Genomic DNA, 21665 nt, shown 5'->3' with positions numbered 1-21665 from the left:
AAAAATTGAATTTTAAAAACCAACCATCACATAGAATAGCAAATTAATACATACGCGATTACTAAATTTTAGATTATATCACCGTTTACTTGAATGATCTTTGTTATTCTATTTTTAATATAAATAGAGTTAATTAAAATAAATAAAATGAAATAGGTTTGTAAAAGTGGCGATATATTTTATAAAAGGTCATAGAAATGGCGATATATTTATAAAAGGTCATAAGTAGAAATCGCGATATATTTATGTATTATAATCATTTTATTTTAATTGATATAATGGAAACAATGTTAGTAGTTTGATAGTCGTGGTGGTTTTCTGTATGTTTATTCATAACTTAGACAACAGTATATAAGAAGTGGATGAATGTACATCTTTGATAATACATTATAACAATTCACATAATCGAAGCGTCAAAAAATGATTATATATAAAAAAAAATCTAAAAATGAATGTCCTATTAAAAATGTTATCTATATATATATCTATTTGTTAATAGATAATAATCAATCATCAAGTTAGGTAAAATGATTTTTAAAGATAAAATATAAACAAAACTAAAATAGCTTAAGGTATAAAACTTAAATATTTTTATATATAACAATTATAATTTAACAATTTATTATAAAAGGAGATAGAAAAATTTCATGGTAAAATTATCTGGAATTCATAAAGATTCCAAACATTATGTAATACATTTACGGTAAAATTAGATATTTAAATTCAAAAAAACGCGCTCATAAAATGATATAAAGTTCAAAAAATAACATAATGCAGGGGAAAAAAATTGTCGTTAACATATATATTATATGAATTTTCTTTAATTATTAATATGAATGAATTAAAGCATTAATAAAAGATCTGGTTTTTATGATATCATCATGAGTAAATATATAATTTTAATTAATATTTTTTAATTTACACATCTAATGTTAATATTTCCGACTTCTTTTTTTCTATTATTATTATTTCTAATTATTATTATATATAATGGGATGTGACTTTGAATCGAAATGATCATCATTTTTTCAAAATTATCTAGACTTCCAATTAATAATAAAAAGTAAGTGGACCCATGCAGTTCAAAGAGAATTTTAACAGCATATGCTAGATCAGGAATTAGGATCCCTTAGTAATTTGCAAATATTAATTAAACTCATAGTTCCTAGATATAAAAACATTTTATTTCATCATTTTGAGAGAAAAGATAGCTTAAATTTAAAAATAAATATGATAAATAAATGAAATTAAAATATGATAGATTTCGCAGAAATTTTATTATTATGATACTTATATTTATTTTTATTTAGTAATTTTAGATATTTTTATATACTTGTTTTTATTTTAGTGTTTTATCATTTTTTTAAATTTGATAAGAGAGCCTTTATTAAATAAAATATAATAATTTCATATTAACATACTATATCTATAATCAAGATGATATATAATTAAAAGAAGGGAAATTTAAAAAAAAATTATAAAAAAAAATTTATATTTAGCTATGGTCAGTGGGGCTTAATGACCCATGTATGGATATGCAGTTGGAAAGACAGATTTTAATTGATATTCTTTGTCAAAGGTAGACGCCTTCTGGATTACCTGTGATTAAACGTAACCTTTAGATAATCTTATTCTCTTTTACTTTTTATAACTCAAGTAAACAATGTTTTACAGCGCTATTTCAGCTTCAAATAATGTATGAAACCTGAATCTGAGTTTGTTTAGATGAGTTAAGCTCTTTCATTGCGATATTTTCTTTTTGTATTAATGAGTATTATATGAATATCCGTAAACTCTAATACTTTATTTGTCAGTTGAAACTAGAATAAACAAATTATTAGAATAATTAAAAAAATTATTCAATTTTATTATAAATCTGCAAATTTAATTATAAATTTTTAAGATAAATCGAAATTTAGCCATTAAAATTTGAATGATCGAACTTAAATTGAATATTATTTATCACATATTTCTGAATTCCATATGGCAATGTTGGTTAGGCATATTATTCCAAAGATTAACTGTTACATTTGTCGTTACTTAGAAAAATGACTAACGTTCTACCATTACTTAAATTGTAAATTTTGGTTCATCCCTGATTACATAAAATATTATGTGTTGTTATTACTTATAATAGGCTATTGGTCTTTGGGACTACCTATATATTTTGGCATCTGCCGACAAAAATATGGACGGAACTTTCTATATTGTTCCTAGATTATAATGTCAGCTTTATACCATACACATCATGTTTGGAACTATTATGATCCCGGTTATATATGCTCTCAAGGGAGACATATATTCAACTATTTTATATTGTCATAAATTTTAGTACCCTAAAAGGTATAAATTTCAATCTCAATAATCAGACAAACAGATTTTGAGGCGGTAGCTATATCTGCACTCAGGGTTGGGCAGTATCGCGGATATTTGTATCTTTTATTAAATTTTGGAAAGTATCTTGTATCCAGTATCTAAGATACATATTATTTAAAACTATTTATATCTTAACCAACTTTGTATTCAAAAAGATACAGATACTTTAAAAAAAATTATATTAGTTAATTTAAATAGTATTAAAATTTAAATGAAAAATTTAATCAGAAGTTAGATATTTTAAGGTAATGTATGTTATACGACGTTGGTCGTCATATAGCAATTTGCTAACAATTAGAACTACCATATTTTATTTGAATCGTTTTATATCCGTCTATTAAAGAAAATAGAATAATATGTTTATCTTCGTCTTCAGATGATTCTCCAACCAAAAAATATAACTATAAATTTAAATTAAGTATTTTAAATGGGAAATTTTTTCAAATACTTCAACATGATCATAATAAAATTACTACAGAATCTAAAGAATGCCACAAATTTATAAGTGGTTCTGTGGACTCGTCATCAAATTTTGTCAAGCATCTAAAAGTATAATATATAATTATATAATAAATCACATTTATAATCATATTCATTATCATTTCATATTCCATATATCTGTTGCTAAATTTAGAAGTATTTTTAAATAAATTTTTATATTATTGATTGATAATGAAATTAAAATGATATATAAAAAATATATGAAAAGAATAAGAAAACTAATATTGATAAAAAAGAGGTTGTTAATTTGAATACTAGGCCAAAATATATTCCAAATTTTTGTGGCACCATTTTTATATGATAGATAGTACTTAGCAATATTTAATCCAACTTTCATATGTATTTTTTTTAATTTTTACATATATGCTTAAAATATAATTTATAAAATTAATTAAAAGAAATATTTATTAAATAACGCAATATTACCCTCCTCTACCCCCGTTGAACAATTATTTAGCTTTGCTAATATGGTTAACAAACGAAATCGTCAAACATTGAACGATAAATTATTTGAAAAATTAATAATATAAAAAAACAATGCTGATTTATGATGCTGATATATTAATATACTAATTATATAATTATTAAAATAAATATCGCATTATCTTATATAATAAATTTGTTATTTTTTACAATTTATTTTCAAATTTTTTGTAAATTTATATTATAGATAAGAAAATAAAGCTTTATACATTTTGATTTTGAGTAGTTAAAGTTTTTTTTAAAGTATCTTGTATCTTAGATACTTTTTTTAAAAAGATACAAGTATCTTGTATCTTAGATACTTTTTTTAAAAGATACAAGTATCTTGTATCTTATATCTTATTGAAATTTTCCCAAAGTATCTATACAAAATTTTATAAAGTATCTGTATCTATATCCGAATACAATTTTCTGAAAATTTGCCCAACCCTGTCTGCACTTCGATTTGTATTTACAAATATAGCCATAGGTTAATTTATAATTTATGTAAATTTTAATTTAAAATATTTTGGATGTTTCTTTTATTATTCTCAAGATTTATGGCGAAAATGTCAAGCTTTAGGTATTCAGAGACTATCTAAACGATTTCTATATCAATTTAGTTGTTAGGGCGGATGACAACTTTACCATTTTGCAAGAAGGAGCATATGGCTGATATATTGCTACTCAATGGCAACTAACAATTTATCCTTACTTCTTTATATGGAGTATATGGACCATACGCGGCTTGGTGAAACTGCCTTATTCCCTCATACTTTATGGACAAAGTATAAAAACTTGAAATAATTATATTCAATCACTAATATTTTTCAGCATTTATTTTAGGTATCATTTAGATGGGCCCTGCACAAACAACCATCTCGAGGGGTTCCATCATGCGCTAAAAAGAAAACAAGCAGTACACATCCTAATGTGTACATCCTAATCAATATTGATCAAAAATCAAAATTCGAATGATATTAAGCTGATGCAAATTCATAATGGATGCGGCGAGCAAATCGGACTTATGAAAATTAAATCATAAAATAGACAATTTAACGTCTATGTATGATAGAGCAACCTTAAATTTGTTTCCTTTTTTAGATAAAATCTCATTTTTAGTCAATTTTCAATCATCTAATACATATTCAATTCTGATTAAATTATTCGTATATATTGTATTGTACATTATTACTTTTGTTTTTTTATATTATATTTATTTATTCCGATAATATAATAAATGCTACTATTTTTTATATTTTTCTAAATTTTATAATAAAATGTTATTAGAATATATCAGATATTTATACGAGTAATAAGAATTAATTACGATAAAAAATTTATTCATGAAGTTTCTAATAAGACAATTGAGTAACATATAGTTATTAATCATAATAAACCTTAGAAAAAATATTAGGATATCAGAAATTTATTGGAGTAAAGTAAAATTAATTACGATAAAAAAATTATTCATGAAGTTTCTAGTAAGATAAGTGAGTAACATACACTTATTAATCATTATAAAAATTTAAAAAAATAAAATATTAGGATATCAGATATTTATAGGAGTAATAAGTAAAATTAATTACGATAAAAAAATTATTCATAAAGTTTCTAGTAAGATAAGTGAGTAACATATACTTATTAATCATTATGACCACCAGCCACTTACATTTCATATATTATCGAAGACGCCTGATCAAACAAAATTATAATTTTATTATTATTATTTATTTTATATTACATTTTATTTATATTTTATATTACATTATCTAGCTACCCTCTAAAAAGTTAATATTCCATACACCCTCGAACCAGTAGGCTTCTCAAACGAAAACGCCATACGTCCCGATGGGATGTCTTTCATTCCCTAAATAATGGCCTCCTCCCTCTCGCTTGGGACTATACCTGTGTCGATTTTGCAGAAAAGTCCAACCTCTCATTTTCTGCCATTGAAAAGGATGAAATTCTAAAAAAAACAAATATGCTGGCCTCACCAACACCATGTTCATACCAATCGTTACCAATACCCTAGGCATGTTTGGAAATGATGCCCTCAATTTTATTAAAATAACAGGAAAAAATGAGAGACAGATCTCAGAGGAGCCAAATGAAGAATTTTACCTTCGTCAGCAGATTTTCCTGGAAATCTGCAGGTTCAATTTTTTAAGCCATAACTCTTCCCTAGAGTGATTTGCAACTTTTTTTTGAATATTTTTTTTTCTCAGTTCTTTTTTATACATATATATTTTTAAAATTCATTTTTAATATATGCTTATTTGTTTTTTAATGTATATATTTTTAATTATTTAGTGTATATATCCTATTTTAAAATAAATAAAATAATTTGACCATATAAAAAAAAAATTATATTAATTATTATGTATATTTTATATTATGTATATTTTATATTATGTATATTTTATATTATGTATATTTTATATTATGTATATTTTATATTATGTATATTTTATATATTTTACATTATACATATTTTATATTATATATATTTTATATTATATTACACTTATATTAAGATTTTATTATATTATAATATTACATTAATATTACATTAATATTACATTATTATTATTATTATATATTTTATATTATATTACACTATATTATATATTAGTATTTTATTATTTTATAATATTATATTAAATTATATTAGTATATTATTATATTATTGTATTAGTATCATATTATATTTGTATTATATTTTCTCTTATTACATTATATTAGTATTATATTTTCTCTTATTACATTATATTAGTATTATAATATATTGTATTATATAGGAAATATTATATTACTTGTGGTGTTTTAAATTACGTACAAAAATATTTGGCTATTTTGATCTTGGCGATTTCGTATGGGAACCTTAAAATTGAAGCACATCCTCGAGTATTTCTGATATCTATTTGGGGACATTTCTGGTCTGGTTCAAAATAATTTTTCTGCTTCCAAATGCATCATTTATTTTCTAATTATATTCTTATTTAAAAAATAATAATGAATTCATTCTAAACCCAAACTGAATTTAATTATTTCTAAATTTAACAGACTTAAATCATATTTTTTTGCATAAATAAACTTATACATATAAAATATTTTTCTAAATAATTGCTGGAGATTCATTCATTAAAATACATTTTGAAGGGTCCTTTAACGCAAATCAGCTGTTACACCTTAGTTTGGTTTCTTTTATAATTCTTTTTTATAATGCAGATTTTTTGTATTCAAGCACATCTAAATGAAGGAATCCTCAGTCTTATAATAATACATTGAGTATATTGTATACCAATTAGTGATCTGCATTGGGCCTAATTTTTCAAGCTCGGCCCGAAATTTTTTTTAAAAAAGTTTTGCCGGCCCAGCCCGAACCCAAAATTTATTTTAAAAAAATTTACCGGCCCGGCCAGTCACGAATTTATTTAAATATAGAAATTAATTTTTATAATTACTTAAAATAAAAGACATATGTTATATAGCGTTTAGTTACAATAAATTAAATCAAAATTTTTATTTTGCATAAAAAATTCAATATAAAATTGATAAATTTAGATATATTTAATAAAATTTCCAAAATCCGACCCGACCGGCCCGAAATTTTTTAAAAATATTAGGCTCGGCCTGGCCCGGACCCGATTATTTTAAATAGAATTAGGCCCGAGTCCGACCCGGTCGGGCCTAACTTTGCAGATCTCTAATACCAATATCAAGTATATGTTTTGTTTGATAGCGTTAGCGGCTGATACTATTTTTGAAACGTAGTTTTGAGTTTCTCAATCCTAAAATTCATCTGTAAAGGTTTAAACGCTACTTCCAAACCGTACCAAAAAAAAATTGCTAAAGAATTATTTCTCAGCATTTGTAAATTTACATTTAAAAATATAATAAAAATTTAATTTTTCACCAAAAAATAAAAATTCTTTCTGATGAGATTAAAAATGTTTCGTTGCTTATTGGCATCCATTCTTTTCTAGTTCTTTTAAGAACAAAAGTTAAGTTCCAGTTACATTTTCGTATTCTAAACGTTCTAAGAATGCAGCAAACGAAAAAAATGTGAGTGTCTCAGGAATCTCTCCCAAATTTTTTAAGATCATTTTCCTTGTATCTATAATATAAAAATATATGAATATTATGATTCTCTGGTTCTGTATCATAATAAAAGTTTTAGAAAGTAAAAAAAATGGAACAAATTTAAAATATTAATTTATGATTGGGAAAAAAGTTATTATTTTTTCAAAAATTAAAAATTTTTATTCAATTTAAAAAAGTTTAAACATTTTAAAAAATTATAATTCATATATTGTAAAAAAATATATTTTAAATTAATACATAGATAATATATTATTAAAAAAATAATATCTAATGGGCAACCCATGGATTGAGATAGCATCTGATCGGCAAACTTCTAATTCGATATTATGTAGTATGTAGAAACTTTTCACAGCTATCCCAGTATTGTGGGAAATTTTTACCGGGTATTTTTAAAAAAATTTAAGCAGGGCATTCCAATTAAATTACCCAGAGTAGTGCTAAATGGAATAAAATAATGGTTTGATAGAAAAAAGTATTTTATTAGATTCTGTAGTTTCTATGGGAAAGGTTGTTATTATTGGATGTTGCGAATGTAGCTATCGAGTCCAATTCAACGGCTAACCATTGTGTTATTTAAGAAGATTAATTTGTAATAAATGCATCTTAGAATAAATTTAAATTAAATATGATAAATAATAATTATCCTTTGGTTTAAAGTCTTAAATACTTCCATGCTGAACCTAACGCATTTTTGATGAATTTTTGCACTTTTATAATCTTGATTCCACTACTCTGATATAAAGAATCCCGGAATAAAACCCTGAAAATTTTTTCTTCCTATTCCTAATTTTTTTTTTCTGCACTATTTTTTGATCAAGATTTTATTTCAAACATGTTTTTTCACCTTCCATTTATAAACTATCATCATTGTAATTCTTTAGTTCTTCTTACATATAATAATTCAAAATCACTCCATTTGAGCCGATTTTTAAGAACGGCTAACTTCTATATTTTAGCCAGAAAAATATTACTTAAGGTTCGAGCGTTTTGTCACTAATAGATGTTTAAATTTTTGTGCCATATCTGAGAAAAATCCTGAACGGGTTGCACAATATTTTTTTACGAATATAACACTGAAATGGCCGTTTTAAAAAAAAATCGTCTCAAACGGAGCGATTTTGTAATCATTACATAACATACTAGCGTCATTTACTAATTTTGTAATCTTAGCATGAGTTATGATAAAATATTATAATCTATTTATCTTATATATCTCTCGTGATATTGAATGAAAGAAACTTATATGATATTCTTATTTTCAATCTCTTCTTTCTTTTCTTTTTTACTTATTTCTTTTTTGCCTCTCCTTTTTTTCATTGACTATCTATTTTCTCCTCATCTACTAATTTGGTCACTTTTCATTTGATAAACTATTATCATGGGATAACCAAATTAATTATTTTTTTCTACAATCATATTAATGAAATAATTACTTTTATTTTTTTTATTTGACTTGATTCGGTAAAGTTATGTGTAAAATGATCTCAAAAGAAAGATAATATTTTTTTAGAGCCAAAAATATTATTATCTCAGTCGAGGCCAATATTATTAGCTGTTAAATTCAGATGTAAAACAAAATATGAAAACGGATATTAGCATATACACCTACAACGCTTTAAAATATGATGTAAAAAATTTATTGGACCTGTTGCAAGTGTAATTTATGCGTTATTTATATATAAATAGATATATATTTTATTGATGCCAACACTTTTTAATTAGAAGAAAAATATCAATCGAAAATTTTTTAAATATAAAAGTTATGATTTATTGATATCATTAAAACCTATCATTGAAGAATTTGGCAGGTATAATATAAAATAAATACATAACAGGATATTAAAAATACCTATATAAAAAGCATGATTTTTATTTGTATTTTAATTTATTTATTGTTATATTATAATTCAAAAATATGAAAACCTATTCCATAGCAGTCTTATTAATAATAGTGACATTATTTAAGTGGAATCAGGTAGCTCTAAGTCAGAATCTAAGCGAAATTAGCTTAGCAGGACAAGAAGGCCCTATTTTGAAGTCTGCTCTAGCATTTCCAACCTTTTGTTGGCCTAGATATACTTGCAATCGCTATATTTGTGTTTTTGGCTGCAAAACCGATCATCGGGGATGTCCAACTTCCAAATGTTAGTATACTTTTGAATATACTATAATTATTTTACATATATTTTCAGGTTGCCCTTCCATATGTTCATGCCCTTCTTATAGAAAATACTTTAATCGCAGCACAAACTGCTGGCATTGTAGAAGTTAGAAATTTATAATATGTTATTCAATAATTTTCATTTTATTATAGCATATTGGCCCTTCCTAGGATTGAGGTAATTTTGATTGTTTTTATAAAAAAATAATTGATAACTTTTACAATTAAAAATTTGTGTAATTTAATAAATTTTAATATTTATTTTACTAATTTTAATAGGAGCGCAGCGGTAGCAGGTAGTATTGATAATGAAACTCAATCTATAAATGATGATAATGCGGATAATGATGGTAATGGCAACTGATGATAATCAATGATGATAATATTCCTATTGCCAATAATGATCTTTAATAAATTTTTTGGTAACGATATTATATTATATTTTTCGATTTATATTTATAAAATATAATAACCCAATTAAATTATTTCTTTAAAAAAACGCTTGATTATAAGAATATGCATATATGCCAATAAATATTTTAATACAATAGTTATATTATATTCCTCAATAAAAATTTTTATTACAAGTTATAATTGGCTAATCGTTGGAAAGGGGGGGGGGCTTGATGAATATAAATATTTATATTTTATTTCCACAAGATAGATTGCCCTTTGGACACAATAAAAAAATATATTAATGGATTTAGATAAGGGCGTAGCCTGGAATTTTAAAAGGAGAGAGGTTATACCAAATGTAATGCATAATATTGTTAAAAAATATTCTATATACATATAAACCGGTAAGTCATAATAAGATATAGGATTTAATAACATATGATGATTTGAAAAGGTTAATAATCAAAATAGCATACATAAATCGAGATTTAATCTTCTTTACAAATGAGCATCATTTTCAATAAGTTGCTATGTATTATAGATCAAATCCATTTATGTCTTACTTCTGAAATAGGTTTCTATTCAAGTAATGAAAAAAGAAATTCTTTAATCTGGGCTAGTGTTTATTGGTATTGTTGCCAAAATATATAGTAATTTTAATATATTTGAAAAAAAAGACTATAATTCATAATAAGGTATGCAATATTTTCATGAAATTTTTGGAAGAATCTATTAGAAATAGTTTTTCTTATGATTAATTAAAATTTATTGGCCCTCAGGCACTTTAATATTTTCTGAGATAATTAGGCCAGATATTTAATTTTTTTGCTTTAATATTAAAAGTCAATATATCTTCAGACGAATTGGAGTATAATAATATTTCTAAATTGGATAATTCAGGCGAAGAATTAATTTTCTAAATATTTTAATATCATGGTCTTTAGCACCAAATTTAAAGATCCTTAACATTAAGAATTTTTAAGCTTATTTACAAGATACTTCTGTGTTCCCACTAGTTTGTGATAAAACTTGCTAATTTCATTCACAAATTTGTGTCCCTGATCTTTAATTTGAATCTACATATAACAAATAATTCTCTTATAAAAATTATTAACAGATCTTGGCCTTGATATCTGCATAATAATTTATGTAAAAAGAGTCACTGACTGTGCCGATTTATCCTTTAAGGGCTGCAATTCGAAATTTTGAAAAAGAATCTATTGCAATATATCTAAGTCCATCATCACTCTCTGGCAAAGAATACGATCTATCACTATTAGTCTCCATATTCTAGATGAAATGGGAATAGACTATATTTCTCTACTTTTTTGTTAATATTTGATCTTTGGAAAAAATTGCATCATCTAACAAAGTCAAACTTGTCTCATTCTTTGCCGCCAATATCTAAATAAAAGATAATTAAATTGAAGTGTTATATGTTGTTATTAGTCTTAATTTTAAAATGAATTTATTAAAAGTTAGAATTAATTAATGCTCTTTAGCTCCACCCTATCGTTGTTAAAATAACCATATACAAGTAACAGGTTCCTTAAAAATGTAATAGCCTAAAGTTAATTTCTTCATTTATAGATTTTTGTGCCATAAATATATTATTAATATTTAATAAGAATGATATTTTATTATTTTATATAAAATTTAAAAAAATTCTCTATTACAATTTATTACAATAGTTAATTATGTTTAATATTTCAACTTTATTATGAATGAAATAGATAATTAATAAAAAATCATCCTAATATCCTATTTATGTCTTAATACAAAAATTATAAATATTTTACAAAAAAATTAAAATATGTTAATATTGTGAGAATGCATTCAAAACTTTAGGTTGAAATATGAATTAAAGCCACCCTTTAACACAAGGGTGAATTAAATATTCCAAATTTTATTATGATTGAATAGAAAATATATAGTTATAAAATATAATATTTAAATAAATATTTTTAAAAATCTTGATTTTTACAAAATTTTAAAATATTTTACAAAGATAATTGAATATGTTTATATTGTGTTGCATTCAAAATTTTACCTGGAATATGAAAAACACCTTACCTCACAATTCAGAGGTTAAACAAGTATTGTTATAGAAAATTATGTTGAATTTTCGTTAAAGGTAACTATATAATTTTGTTATAAAAAAATTCCCAATTCAATTTATTTTAAAATAATTTAATAGTAACATAGGAATTAATTAACATATAAAAATAATTGCAACTACTTTTTAGTAGTGTTGTTAAACGGCTTGATTTGAGCCGATTTTTAAAAACGGCTGACTCATTATTTTATTCAAAAATAATTTTTCATATTAAGTCCCATTCCTAAGCATTCTTATTGTCCCACCATATTTTAGATATGCGATTTGATTTATTTTAAATAATTAGTATTGTTAAAAAGCCTGATTTGGCTCGATTTTTTAAACGGCTCGATTAAAATCTTATCCAAAATAATATTGGATAAGCCTCGAAATTTGGCAAATAGAGGTTCAAACTTTTCTGATATCTATAAGCAAAATCTCCTAGCTTTAATAATATTATGGCTATCTTAATCGAGTGGTTTTAAAATCGACCCAAATCGGGCTTTTTAACAACACTAGTTTTAATGCTGTTACCTTGGATTTACAGTTATCGCGAATTCGCGGCGAAGTATACATAAATATAAAAAAAATTTAGCATATGTATACTTCACCTCAAATCCTTGCTAACTATGATTGCACGGTAACCTCTTTTCGCGACCGAGAATAGAAAAACACAGAGAATTTTTTTATAATTCACTGAGTATTCGCGATAACTATAAATGCAGGGTTTTTAATGATAAATAAAAATTAATGTAAATTTTTTATTTATTACGATTTAATTGTAGAGTACTGTTGGAAAAATAACTGGTAAACTTAGGAGTTAAATATAAGTTTTCTTATAAACTCCTATTTTACTGAATAAAGTTTTAAAGAAAAAAAAAGTCTTGTTCATATAATTTAATTTCGAGGCAAAAAGTGGGGTAGTCTAAGTAATGTGCATTTTATACACAAAATATATTTTAAAATAATTAATTTTTTTTTATATAGGATGCAAAATATAGAAAAAAAAATTTACAAGACAATTATTTTAATTAGTATTAAATTTAAAAATATTAATATATCATTTAATTTATATAGAAAAGATACTCTTATAATTTGAGGAAAATTTTACGAACATTTAATGGTGTCTAGATAATATTTTAATCATAATAAGTAAAACTTGTGCTAGTGGGGTTAAGAAATCTATGTTCTATGAATTAGATGTTGCAAAGTCTAGCCTGCTTAGACCCAATAAATATTTTTGATGAATTTGTCAACCCCGACCCAAGGATCTTTATTCTCGGCATGTTATAATATTTAAATTCTTCTTCCAAATTGTTTAATTTTTGTGAAAATTTATTATATTATTTATAGGGCTTAGTATTTTAGTTAAACACTTATAATGCAAAAAACTATCCTGATAAAATATTAAAATTATTTTATAAATATCAATCTTGAGATATAAAAATTCTTGGGATAAGAATAATTCTCAGAATCCAAAGTTCTAAAATAATTTGATAATATCTATATATCTTTTTCAACGTATGTTCTTTTTCTTATTATAGATTTTTTATTAAATATATTTCTTTCTAAGTTTCGTTCATAAAAATTTCATATTCATTATTATAATAATTTTTTTTATAATCATTTTGATACTTTTTTTGATTAGTAATGTATTTTATATTTTTATTATGATAAAGATTTTGTTGTAAAATGCAACAAAGTTTTAAATTGATATTAGCAAAATCTCCAGGTTTAATTTAAGTTTACTGTTCAAAACGAGCCGTTTAATAAAACTACCATTATTCCTATAATAATTTACAATTCATGGAGAAAGTCTAAAAGTTTTTGTTGCTGACTTAAGAGTAAAATTATTTCGCTAAAGATCAAAATTATTAAAAGTTTATGTTTATTTTTGTCAAATGTATATTTTAAGTATAATTCTAAGTTTATGTCATTTTAAGTATAATTCTAAGTTTATATCTCAAGGATTTTAATATTGATGTATGATAAATAAAATTTTTATTAATTGAGTATAAATAGATTAAAATGAATACATTTAGTATCTTTCTACTGGTTAGCGTTTTATATATAATTTATTTTGGAAAATTTGAAAGGTGTTTCCTTTACAAATTAGATTAATAAAATTAAAATTCAATTCAAAATTAAATATAAAAATCAATTTAACATCAAAAACTAAATTAACAAAATCAGAAATTAAAAACGGCATGATTGTTTAACTCTCCCTATCAATTTATATTTTGAATAAAATCTTGGTTATTACTCAACTTCCTCTTTAACACTATTTATCAAAGGTGGGGTTAATTTAACTCAAAATTTAATAATCTCAAATTTATCATATCACTTGAAATATTTTTATTATGAGCACCTTATAAAATGCCTGATTCGTATTGTATTATAGGATCGTTTAACATATTCTTAGTTTTTTTTTCATCAGATTTTTAGAGAATATTTTCTCTGACAATTGGCCGGCCAATTACCGATTTGCCAACCCTGCTTTTAGTTATATCAGGATCATATAATAATAATAATTGTAATCAAATAATCACTTGGTACTATTCAATACCATATGACATAAATTTATATATTTAAATTAAGTTTAAAAAAATAAACGCCATCTTGCGAAATGAATATTATTAAATTATATGTTTTAATTTTTGATCTTTTTTAATGTACATCTATTTATTAAATTTAATATAAACAAATTATAAATAACTTTTATTAGCTCTAAAAGAAAATATTTTATGAATACTTTGTTTTAGAAGATCTGAACTTTGGGAATTCATAGACATTATTATGATATTTGATTTATTTTACGAAAATGTGTTATTAATCAGTTTTTCTTATGGTATAGTATTATCATTCAAATAACTTCAGTATAACATTTTTGATTAAATGTATAACTTTTTTGTTTTAACCTAATTTTTGTTTTACTTATACATAATTTCACTATGAATGCACAGTTAACTAAGGTCTGCATTGGATTTTCAAAAATGGACAGGTGGGCGGGTTAAGAAATCTAAAATGGGCGGATAGGGTTAAAAAATTTAAATCATATAAGTAAATATTAAAAAAAATTGTTCCTACGAACCTTTTTTATTAAAAATTAAAATTTCCTTTTTTGGTATCATAAAAACTTTTTTCTTAAAATAAATAAACTTTTTGGCTTTGGTAGAAACGACAAGAAAGGGATTTTCCAAATCTATCAAAATTAGCAAGAAAATATTGGCAATTTCTGCAGTTCTTCTGAACGAGGGTTTAGCATTGCTGGAAAGTTTTTAGAACAAAAAATAACGTGCTTGAATCCTGAAATTCTCGATTCATTATTATTTTTGCATTATTAATTTTACATATAATATCAATTTTATATTTATATTATTTTCATAAATATTTTATTTAAATATTTTATTTGATCAAATAAGATATCCATAATTTAAATTAAATATTTTTTTTATGCTTAAAATAGTAATTTCCTAAAAACTTTTTGTAGAGGTGTAAAGCTGAAATTTTGCTTAAAAAATTGAAAGAATGGCCATAACTAAATTTTATAATAGCAGGCTTGGGTTTTTATAAATAATGGGTGGGCAGGTAAAAAATTTTAGACTAATGGGTGCGCGGGTGAGGAATTTTCGACTAATGGGCTAGCGGGATGTTAATGATTATAATTTTTATACCCTTTTATACAAGGTAAATATTTTTCATATAAAAATTTGAATACGCGTAAAACAGACTATTTACATTTTATATAATTTTATTTAAATATACAAATATCTTAAAACACCAATAACACCATTTGTAGTTTGTAGATAAATGTAATTCTGAAATCTATAATTATGAATTTAAATTTTCTCATTATTCATAAATGTTTAAACTCGGTCATTAATTATTACTACGATAGTGATTCAATAATAGACAAAATCTATTGCAAAATCACTATCGTAGTGTTTTTAGATAATAGGGTTAACAATACTACAATCAGGCGTTAAATATTATGGTATGAATTTTTCAGCCATCACATTTTTAATATCTATATCAAATATTTTGCCATGTCAATTAGGGCTCTTATATATATCTCTACTCTATAGGAACAATTTTAGAATCAATTGTGCTTTGATATCTATATTGTGTATTATTAATTAGAATTATATGTATACTATGGCCGATTATATTTTATTTGTCATATGATATCGAATTACAAACCTAATAATTAATTCTTGGAATATATTGTTTTATAAAATAAATTTTTAATAATAGAATATGTGATTATAATTAATATTAAATAATATATTCAGGGTTAGTCAGTATCGCGAATATTTGTATCTTTTAACCCTTTAGGTTCCCTCATAAAATTAATATGTTGCAACACGATATTTAGTAATTTTTTTATTGATTCTAGTATAATATAATATAAAACACACGAAAAAAGTTTTTTAATTCAAAATGGCGGCTCTCCCTGGTGGTTTTAAATTCATATCATTGACACCTTATGGAAACTTTCGAAACAGTTTCTATTTTTATTTAGACATAGTGGTACGTTGCATGATTTGCACGACCACCTTGTTCTTCTGGGATTTAACTTTGTACTACAGAAGGTACACCTTCGTGAGGTTCCTGCCTGAGGTTGATGAGCTGAGTTTTTTAGTCTAATTTCTGGAAGGATATAAGGTTTATTATTTTTTCTTTGCATTGATATATAATTATTATCATTATGAATATTATCATCCCTATTAACATTTTTACAGTATGCCAATTCGCTAGCAATTATTTGTCTTCGGAATTCTTTCGATGAGAGTTTATTATCTGTAAGAATATTGTATATTATGAATGAATTGATAATCGCCGCATCTATCAGCCAAAAGAATATTGGTAGCCACCATTTTCGCCACTTTCGCGAAATTTCATATAAAGACTTTAAATGGTCGAAATGGTCAACAGACCCCATATATTTATTATACATCTTTATCATTATTGGACATTTTACGTCAAATACTTACCCTTTTTTATTTTTTCTCTTCACAGTATCCACTGATCTCGGATCAATATAATTGGACATTATAAATACGTCACGATTATCTCGCCATTTAATTATACTTATATTATTTTTGTCACTTCTCCAGTCAAACTCACCTCTTTTTAATTTTGTTTCCATATTCTTTATGGGCAAGTATCTCCTATTTTTGTTTAGTGTTCCGGTAGCATATATACCTTTCTTTTTTAAATCGATCAATTTCAATTTGATAAGGTGTATCCGATTCATAATCATCACTATCAATTTGGTAACGTGTATCCGATTCATAATCATCTTCGGAATCAGTGGATGAGTTGTCTAACGAAGAACCTTCAGATGGAATGTCCAGATAATCATCCATATATATAACAAGCTAAAATTATTGCGAAATGAGTTGGCAAAATTTATCAATTATTTAAAAAAATAAATATTAAAAATATTGTTGTTAAGTGGCAGTGGTTAGTTTAATATACCACATTAAAAAGATCAAAATAATATATAAATATTATTTATTTGAGCAAAAATAAATATTAGAAAGATAGATAAAATAGTGAGGAATATATATATTTAAAAATATTTGATAAATATACTTACTTATAATTAAAATTGGAATTTTAAGAAAAATCACCGTAAAAAACGTATTTTGAAATAAAGGTGCGAAAAAAAAAATTAAAAAGTAACTCCTCCACAAACATATGAAAAAGAATATCTTTTAATATATATTCGTGGTGGTTTCATTTTATATGATCAACTCCTTTAGAAGATATAAAGGTTAAAAGGTGGTTTTATATTTGCACTACCGCGACCGAAAGGGTTAATACAAGATAGAATATGTGATTCTAATAAATATTAAATAATATATTAATGGTTAGACAGTATTGCGAATATTTGCATCTTTTAAATATATAATACTTTTTATCTTATATCTCTCCCTCAATAAATATTAGTAGTTTACGCCTGCTTTAATACAACACCAATAATAGCTTGAAAAATAATTCTGAGGAATATACTAAAGCAATGATCCTTTAACAATACCTATTGATAAGTCCAGGGCTAAAATAAATACCATTATAGGAAAGTATCTAATTTTATTTGTTACAAAAAGGAGTATTAAAGTACAGATATCTGCTACCCAATCAAAACGTGTTGTCGTGTCTACCTAACATCATCTTAGCAGGACTTCGACTAATGATACTATGCTCAAACATCTGATATGTCTCAAATCATCTCTTAGGTCATCTTAAGAATCTGTTCCACAATCTTGCTCACTTCTACTCTTCCTTGAGTGTGTGAATTGTTTTCAGATGACTTAATATGAAAAACAGATTTGTTCTGATACACTCTTATAAAATAGTATCATCTCTAGATACTATTTTAGAGATATCTGTTTCTGTTTTCGATACTTTTAAGATTTTAACACTTTTTTATATTAAAAATAAAAATATTTTAATGCAAAATTTATTATATTTTTATGGCATATAATTTACATTAATAATAATATATATTAAGACTAATTATAATAAAAAAAATATATATAAAATATTAAAACTTAAATATCAAAACTTAAATATCAAAATTTAAATATAAAAAAAATATATAAATATTCAAAAATTTTTTTTTCTCCATTTAAATCTTTGGTGAAGGATATTTTTATCTTGATAAAGAATATAGCGCCCATTAATGAAATAAAACAAACAGTGATTCACAAAATTATCTTAAGCAAATAATTTTATAGATATTCCCGACTTTTAATAAGTAGATTATAAATTTAATGTAAAAATTTTTATAAAAATAAATGCTCGTTTTAAATGAGAATTTCTTTGATAGAACTATATGGGATTGATATTTTATTATTATTATTATATAGGTGTTCAAAAGTAACGAGAATAAAATATTGTTATATTACTGTTGTTAAATAATATATTTCTTTATTTATTATTGCCTAAAGCGTTAATTTCATTTTGACTTTACATGTCCATTTAAATGTTTTTTTATTTTGAGGCGTCAATTTAACATATTACCAATTAATTGATTTGACCAAGGATATATATGACTAGATAATGATATATAAAAGCAGATATTGAAGTTTTAAGAAAATAAAAGATTAAATTATTCTCATTGTAAATCAATCAAACCACATATAAATTTTTTATAACATGTAAGGAAAAAGGAATAATCTCGAATAATAATAATTTTACAAAAAATATAAGTCAATATATATGTTCTTTATATTTTATTATTAAAACAAAAATAATGACTTTGAAAAAAAAAATAATAACATATTTATTGATGTAAAAAGGGTTGAGTTGAACAAATTCATGTTATGAAATCTTTAAACCAAGTTGATATAAATAAATAAAACTAATTTTAAAATAGGTGTTACCATAGATTATATGGCATAAAAAAGAAATTTTTAAACTTGCTCCATTCATATAGCGATAAAATTTGCTTTCAATATGAAGTTGTGGATGTTTGCTTACAGTAAGTTCCCAAATGTAGTCTATTTCCAGGATTAATTAATGCTGCATGTTTGTAAAATATCCATTTATGGGTAATATCCATCTGGTTTATTTCTAGGTCCAGGTTCTAACGCCTTAATTCACCAGAACCAATGGTACTGGTGTAATTAATATAGATTATAATCCAGTAATCCAGTTTTTATCTAAAAACATAAAAATTAGCTAAAATTTAATAACTTTATTCCGAATTCCCTTGCTTTGAAACTTTTGAGGAAATTTCGTTTCCCCACCTCATCATAGTGTTGTTGCATAAGGGTTCGCGTTATTTTAACACATTACTTTTGGATCCATATGACTTGTCTTCTTCAAATTTAATACATCTCTTAATCAAATTCAATACATATATTTCAATAAGCATTTTACATACGTGATACGTGATAAAGCGCATTCGCCCTCTCAACGTTGTAGGAACAACAGAGCTACGCTAGGTTTTTCTCATTTCCATCTAATTAGATTTATTAAGGTGGGGAAGAAAATTATGAGAAACCCTTTACACGTTTGTGGGCAAGCCGTACGTACTTGTACGCACAATAGTCCAAGGATTATCGTTTAAACGTCTATGGGCTGATTGAGAAAGGGACGGGGCCAAAAAAGACAGCCCACACCCATACCTACTGTCCTAATTTTATCTAACTATGATTGGATAGGGGAAGGCTGGTTTAAGTTAATGTTTAAAGATTCGCATTTAATAAAATAAAAAAAAATATGTTATTAAATAAAAGTTTACTTGTACTCTTGAGGTGGCTGAGAGAGAGGAAGGGTATAGTTGTGGGTAAGGGTGAAATAACGGATAGGGGATATCATCTCAGGTACCCAGATTTTACCTTAAGAAGCTTTTTGATAGATTTTTTATTCTTGTTTAGTATAGTGAATTGTTTCCAGTTTAAGTTCAGGTCAGCAACGTCTTTCAATACCCGGTGGAGCCATAATGTTTTGTATCTGCTGTATGATTTACCTTTACAGCTAAAAAGCCAAGTTAAAGCATCATGAACCAAATTGCAGTTGGGGTGTCTCAGGATGTGCGCTAAGAAATTAATTCGTTTTTTCTTTAGTATAATATGGAAAGGAATATGTTTTGATTGTTTCCATAACCTTTCGTTCGATATTAGTCTGGGGTAGAAAATGAAAACTCGATTCAATATGGATAGAAACCCATTTTCTGTTATCATTTATTATTGTGGGAAAAGTTACAGAAAGGAATCTTGGAAGTATTAGACTATTCTCACACCGGCTTATTTCCAACCTCTTCTCCCGGGTTGCATAACAATTTATTTGGCACAAGTTATATTGGAATTATGGATTGAAATATGATGAGGGAGATGATATTTTTTTTTTAATTCCCCCCTCCCCTTTATAACTCCTTTCCCTGTCTTTTTCCTTTCCCTACTGGATAAATGATTTTGATGAATGCAATGATAATCTAAGAACCGTGAATAATCATAATGATAATGATTCCGGGTTCACTATAATAATGATAATGTGGTAAATAATGAGGATCCCGAGCATCGCTTGCCTAGTACAGATAAGGATTTATGGGGAAACTATTGACTCCAGTGAATGACATAAATTAATGAAGGTAAAAAGAAGAAAAAACAGGAAAAAATTAGACAAAACGATATAAAGCTCTTTAAGATAACGGGTTTCAGGGATTGAGATTACAATTACAGAGAAGCTGGATGCCTCCAGAATAGGACACGCTATATAGACATAAGGTTATCTTCCAAGGATATACTTAAACATAAGTCTTACTTTTTTCTTCTCCTAAATATCTAACCAGGCGTCTGGTACATTATTATTAATGGTTACAATTTCTTAATACTATCTTGCCGGTAACAAACTAATAGATTCCTACATCCTTACTCCACTCTTCTTTACTATGCTAGCTGACTACATAGTACCGTTCACTATAATAAAACGGGTATACATCATGTATAGGATCTACATAGGCGTAGCCAGGATTTTCATAAGGGGGGGGGAATTAAAAAATTACTGAGGGCTTTTCCCCCAGACCCTCTTTTGGGTGGGCCTTCGACTCGCTTT

General features: G+C 25.0%; 1 protein-coding gene and 1 long non-coding RNA gene across 2 annotated transcripts; both read left to right on the top strand.

Annotated features, from left to right (window-relative positions):
- Nucleotides 1-612: 612 nt before the first annotated feature.
- LOC135930016 (uncharacterized) lies at nucleotides 613-4444 on the top strand. Its single transcript, XR_010572705.1, has 3 exons — nucleotides 613-689; nucleotides 3896-4127; nucleotides 4174-4444. It is a non-coding gene; the product is annotated as an uncharacterized LOC135930016 (long non-coding RNA).
- A 4885-nt stretch (nucleotides 4445-9329) lies between these two features.
- Nucleotides 9330-10201, top strand: LOC135929502 (uncharacterized). Its single transcript, XM_065466110.1, has 4 exons — nucleotides 9330-9590; nucleotides 9639-9713; nucleotides 9761-9785; nucleotides 9887-10201. Exons 1-4 carry the CDS (start codon nucleotides 9362-9364, stop codon nucleotides 9969-9971), a joined length of 414 nt encoding a protein of 137 aa, XP_065322182.1. The 5' UTR covers nucleotides 9330-9361; the 3' UTR covers nucleotides 9972-10201.
- The last annotated feature ends 11464 nt before the right edge of the window (nucleotides 10202-21665 follow it).

Source organism: Gordionus sp. m RMFG-2023, chromosome 5, assembly GCF_954871325.1.
Source record: "Gordionus sp. m RMFG-2023 chromosome 5, tfGorSpeb1-WG-v2, whole genome shotgun sequence".
Lineage (NCBI taxonomy): Eukaryota > Metazoa > Nematomorpha > Gordioida > Chordodea > Parachordodidae > Gordionus > Gordionus sp. m RMFG-2023.
The sequence above is the reverse complement of the archived record's forward strand: the minus strand, read 5'-3'. Positions and strand labels throughout refer to the sequence as shown.

Bases quoted from the DNA above. Each gene is read 5' to 3' on its own strand.
- LOC135929502 (XM_065466110.1), top strand. From the start codon at position 9,362: ATGAAAACCTATTCCATAGCAGTCTTATTAATAATAGTGACATTATTT. The intron at 9,591-9,638 runs GTTAGTATACTT...ATATATTTTCAG, and splicing joins GGGATGTCCAACTTCCAAAT to GTTGCCCTTCCATATGTTCA. The intron at 9,786-9,886 runs GTAATTTTGATT...TAATTTTAATAG, and splicing joins TGGCCCTTCCTAGGATTGAG to GAGCGCAGCGGTAGCAGGTA.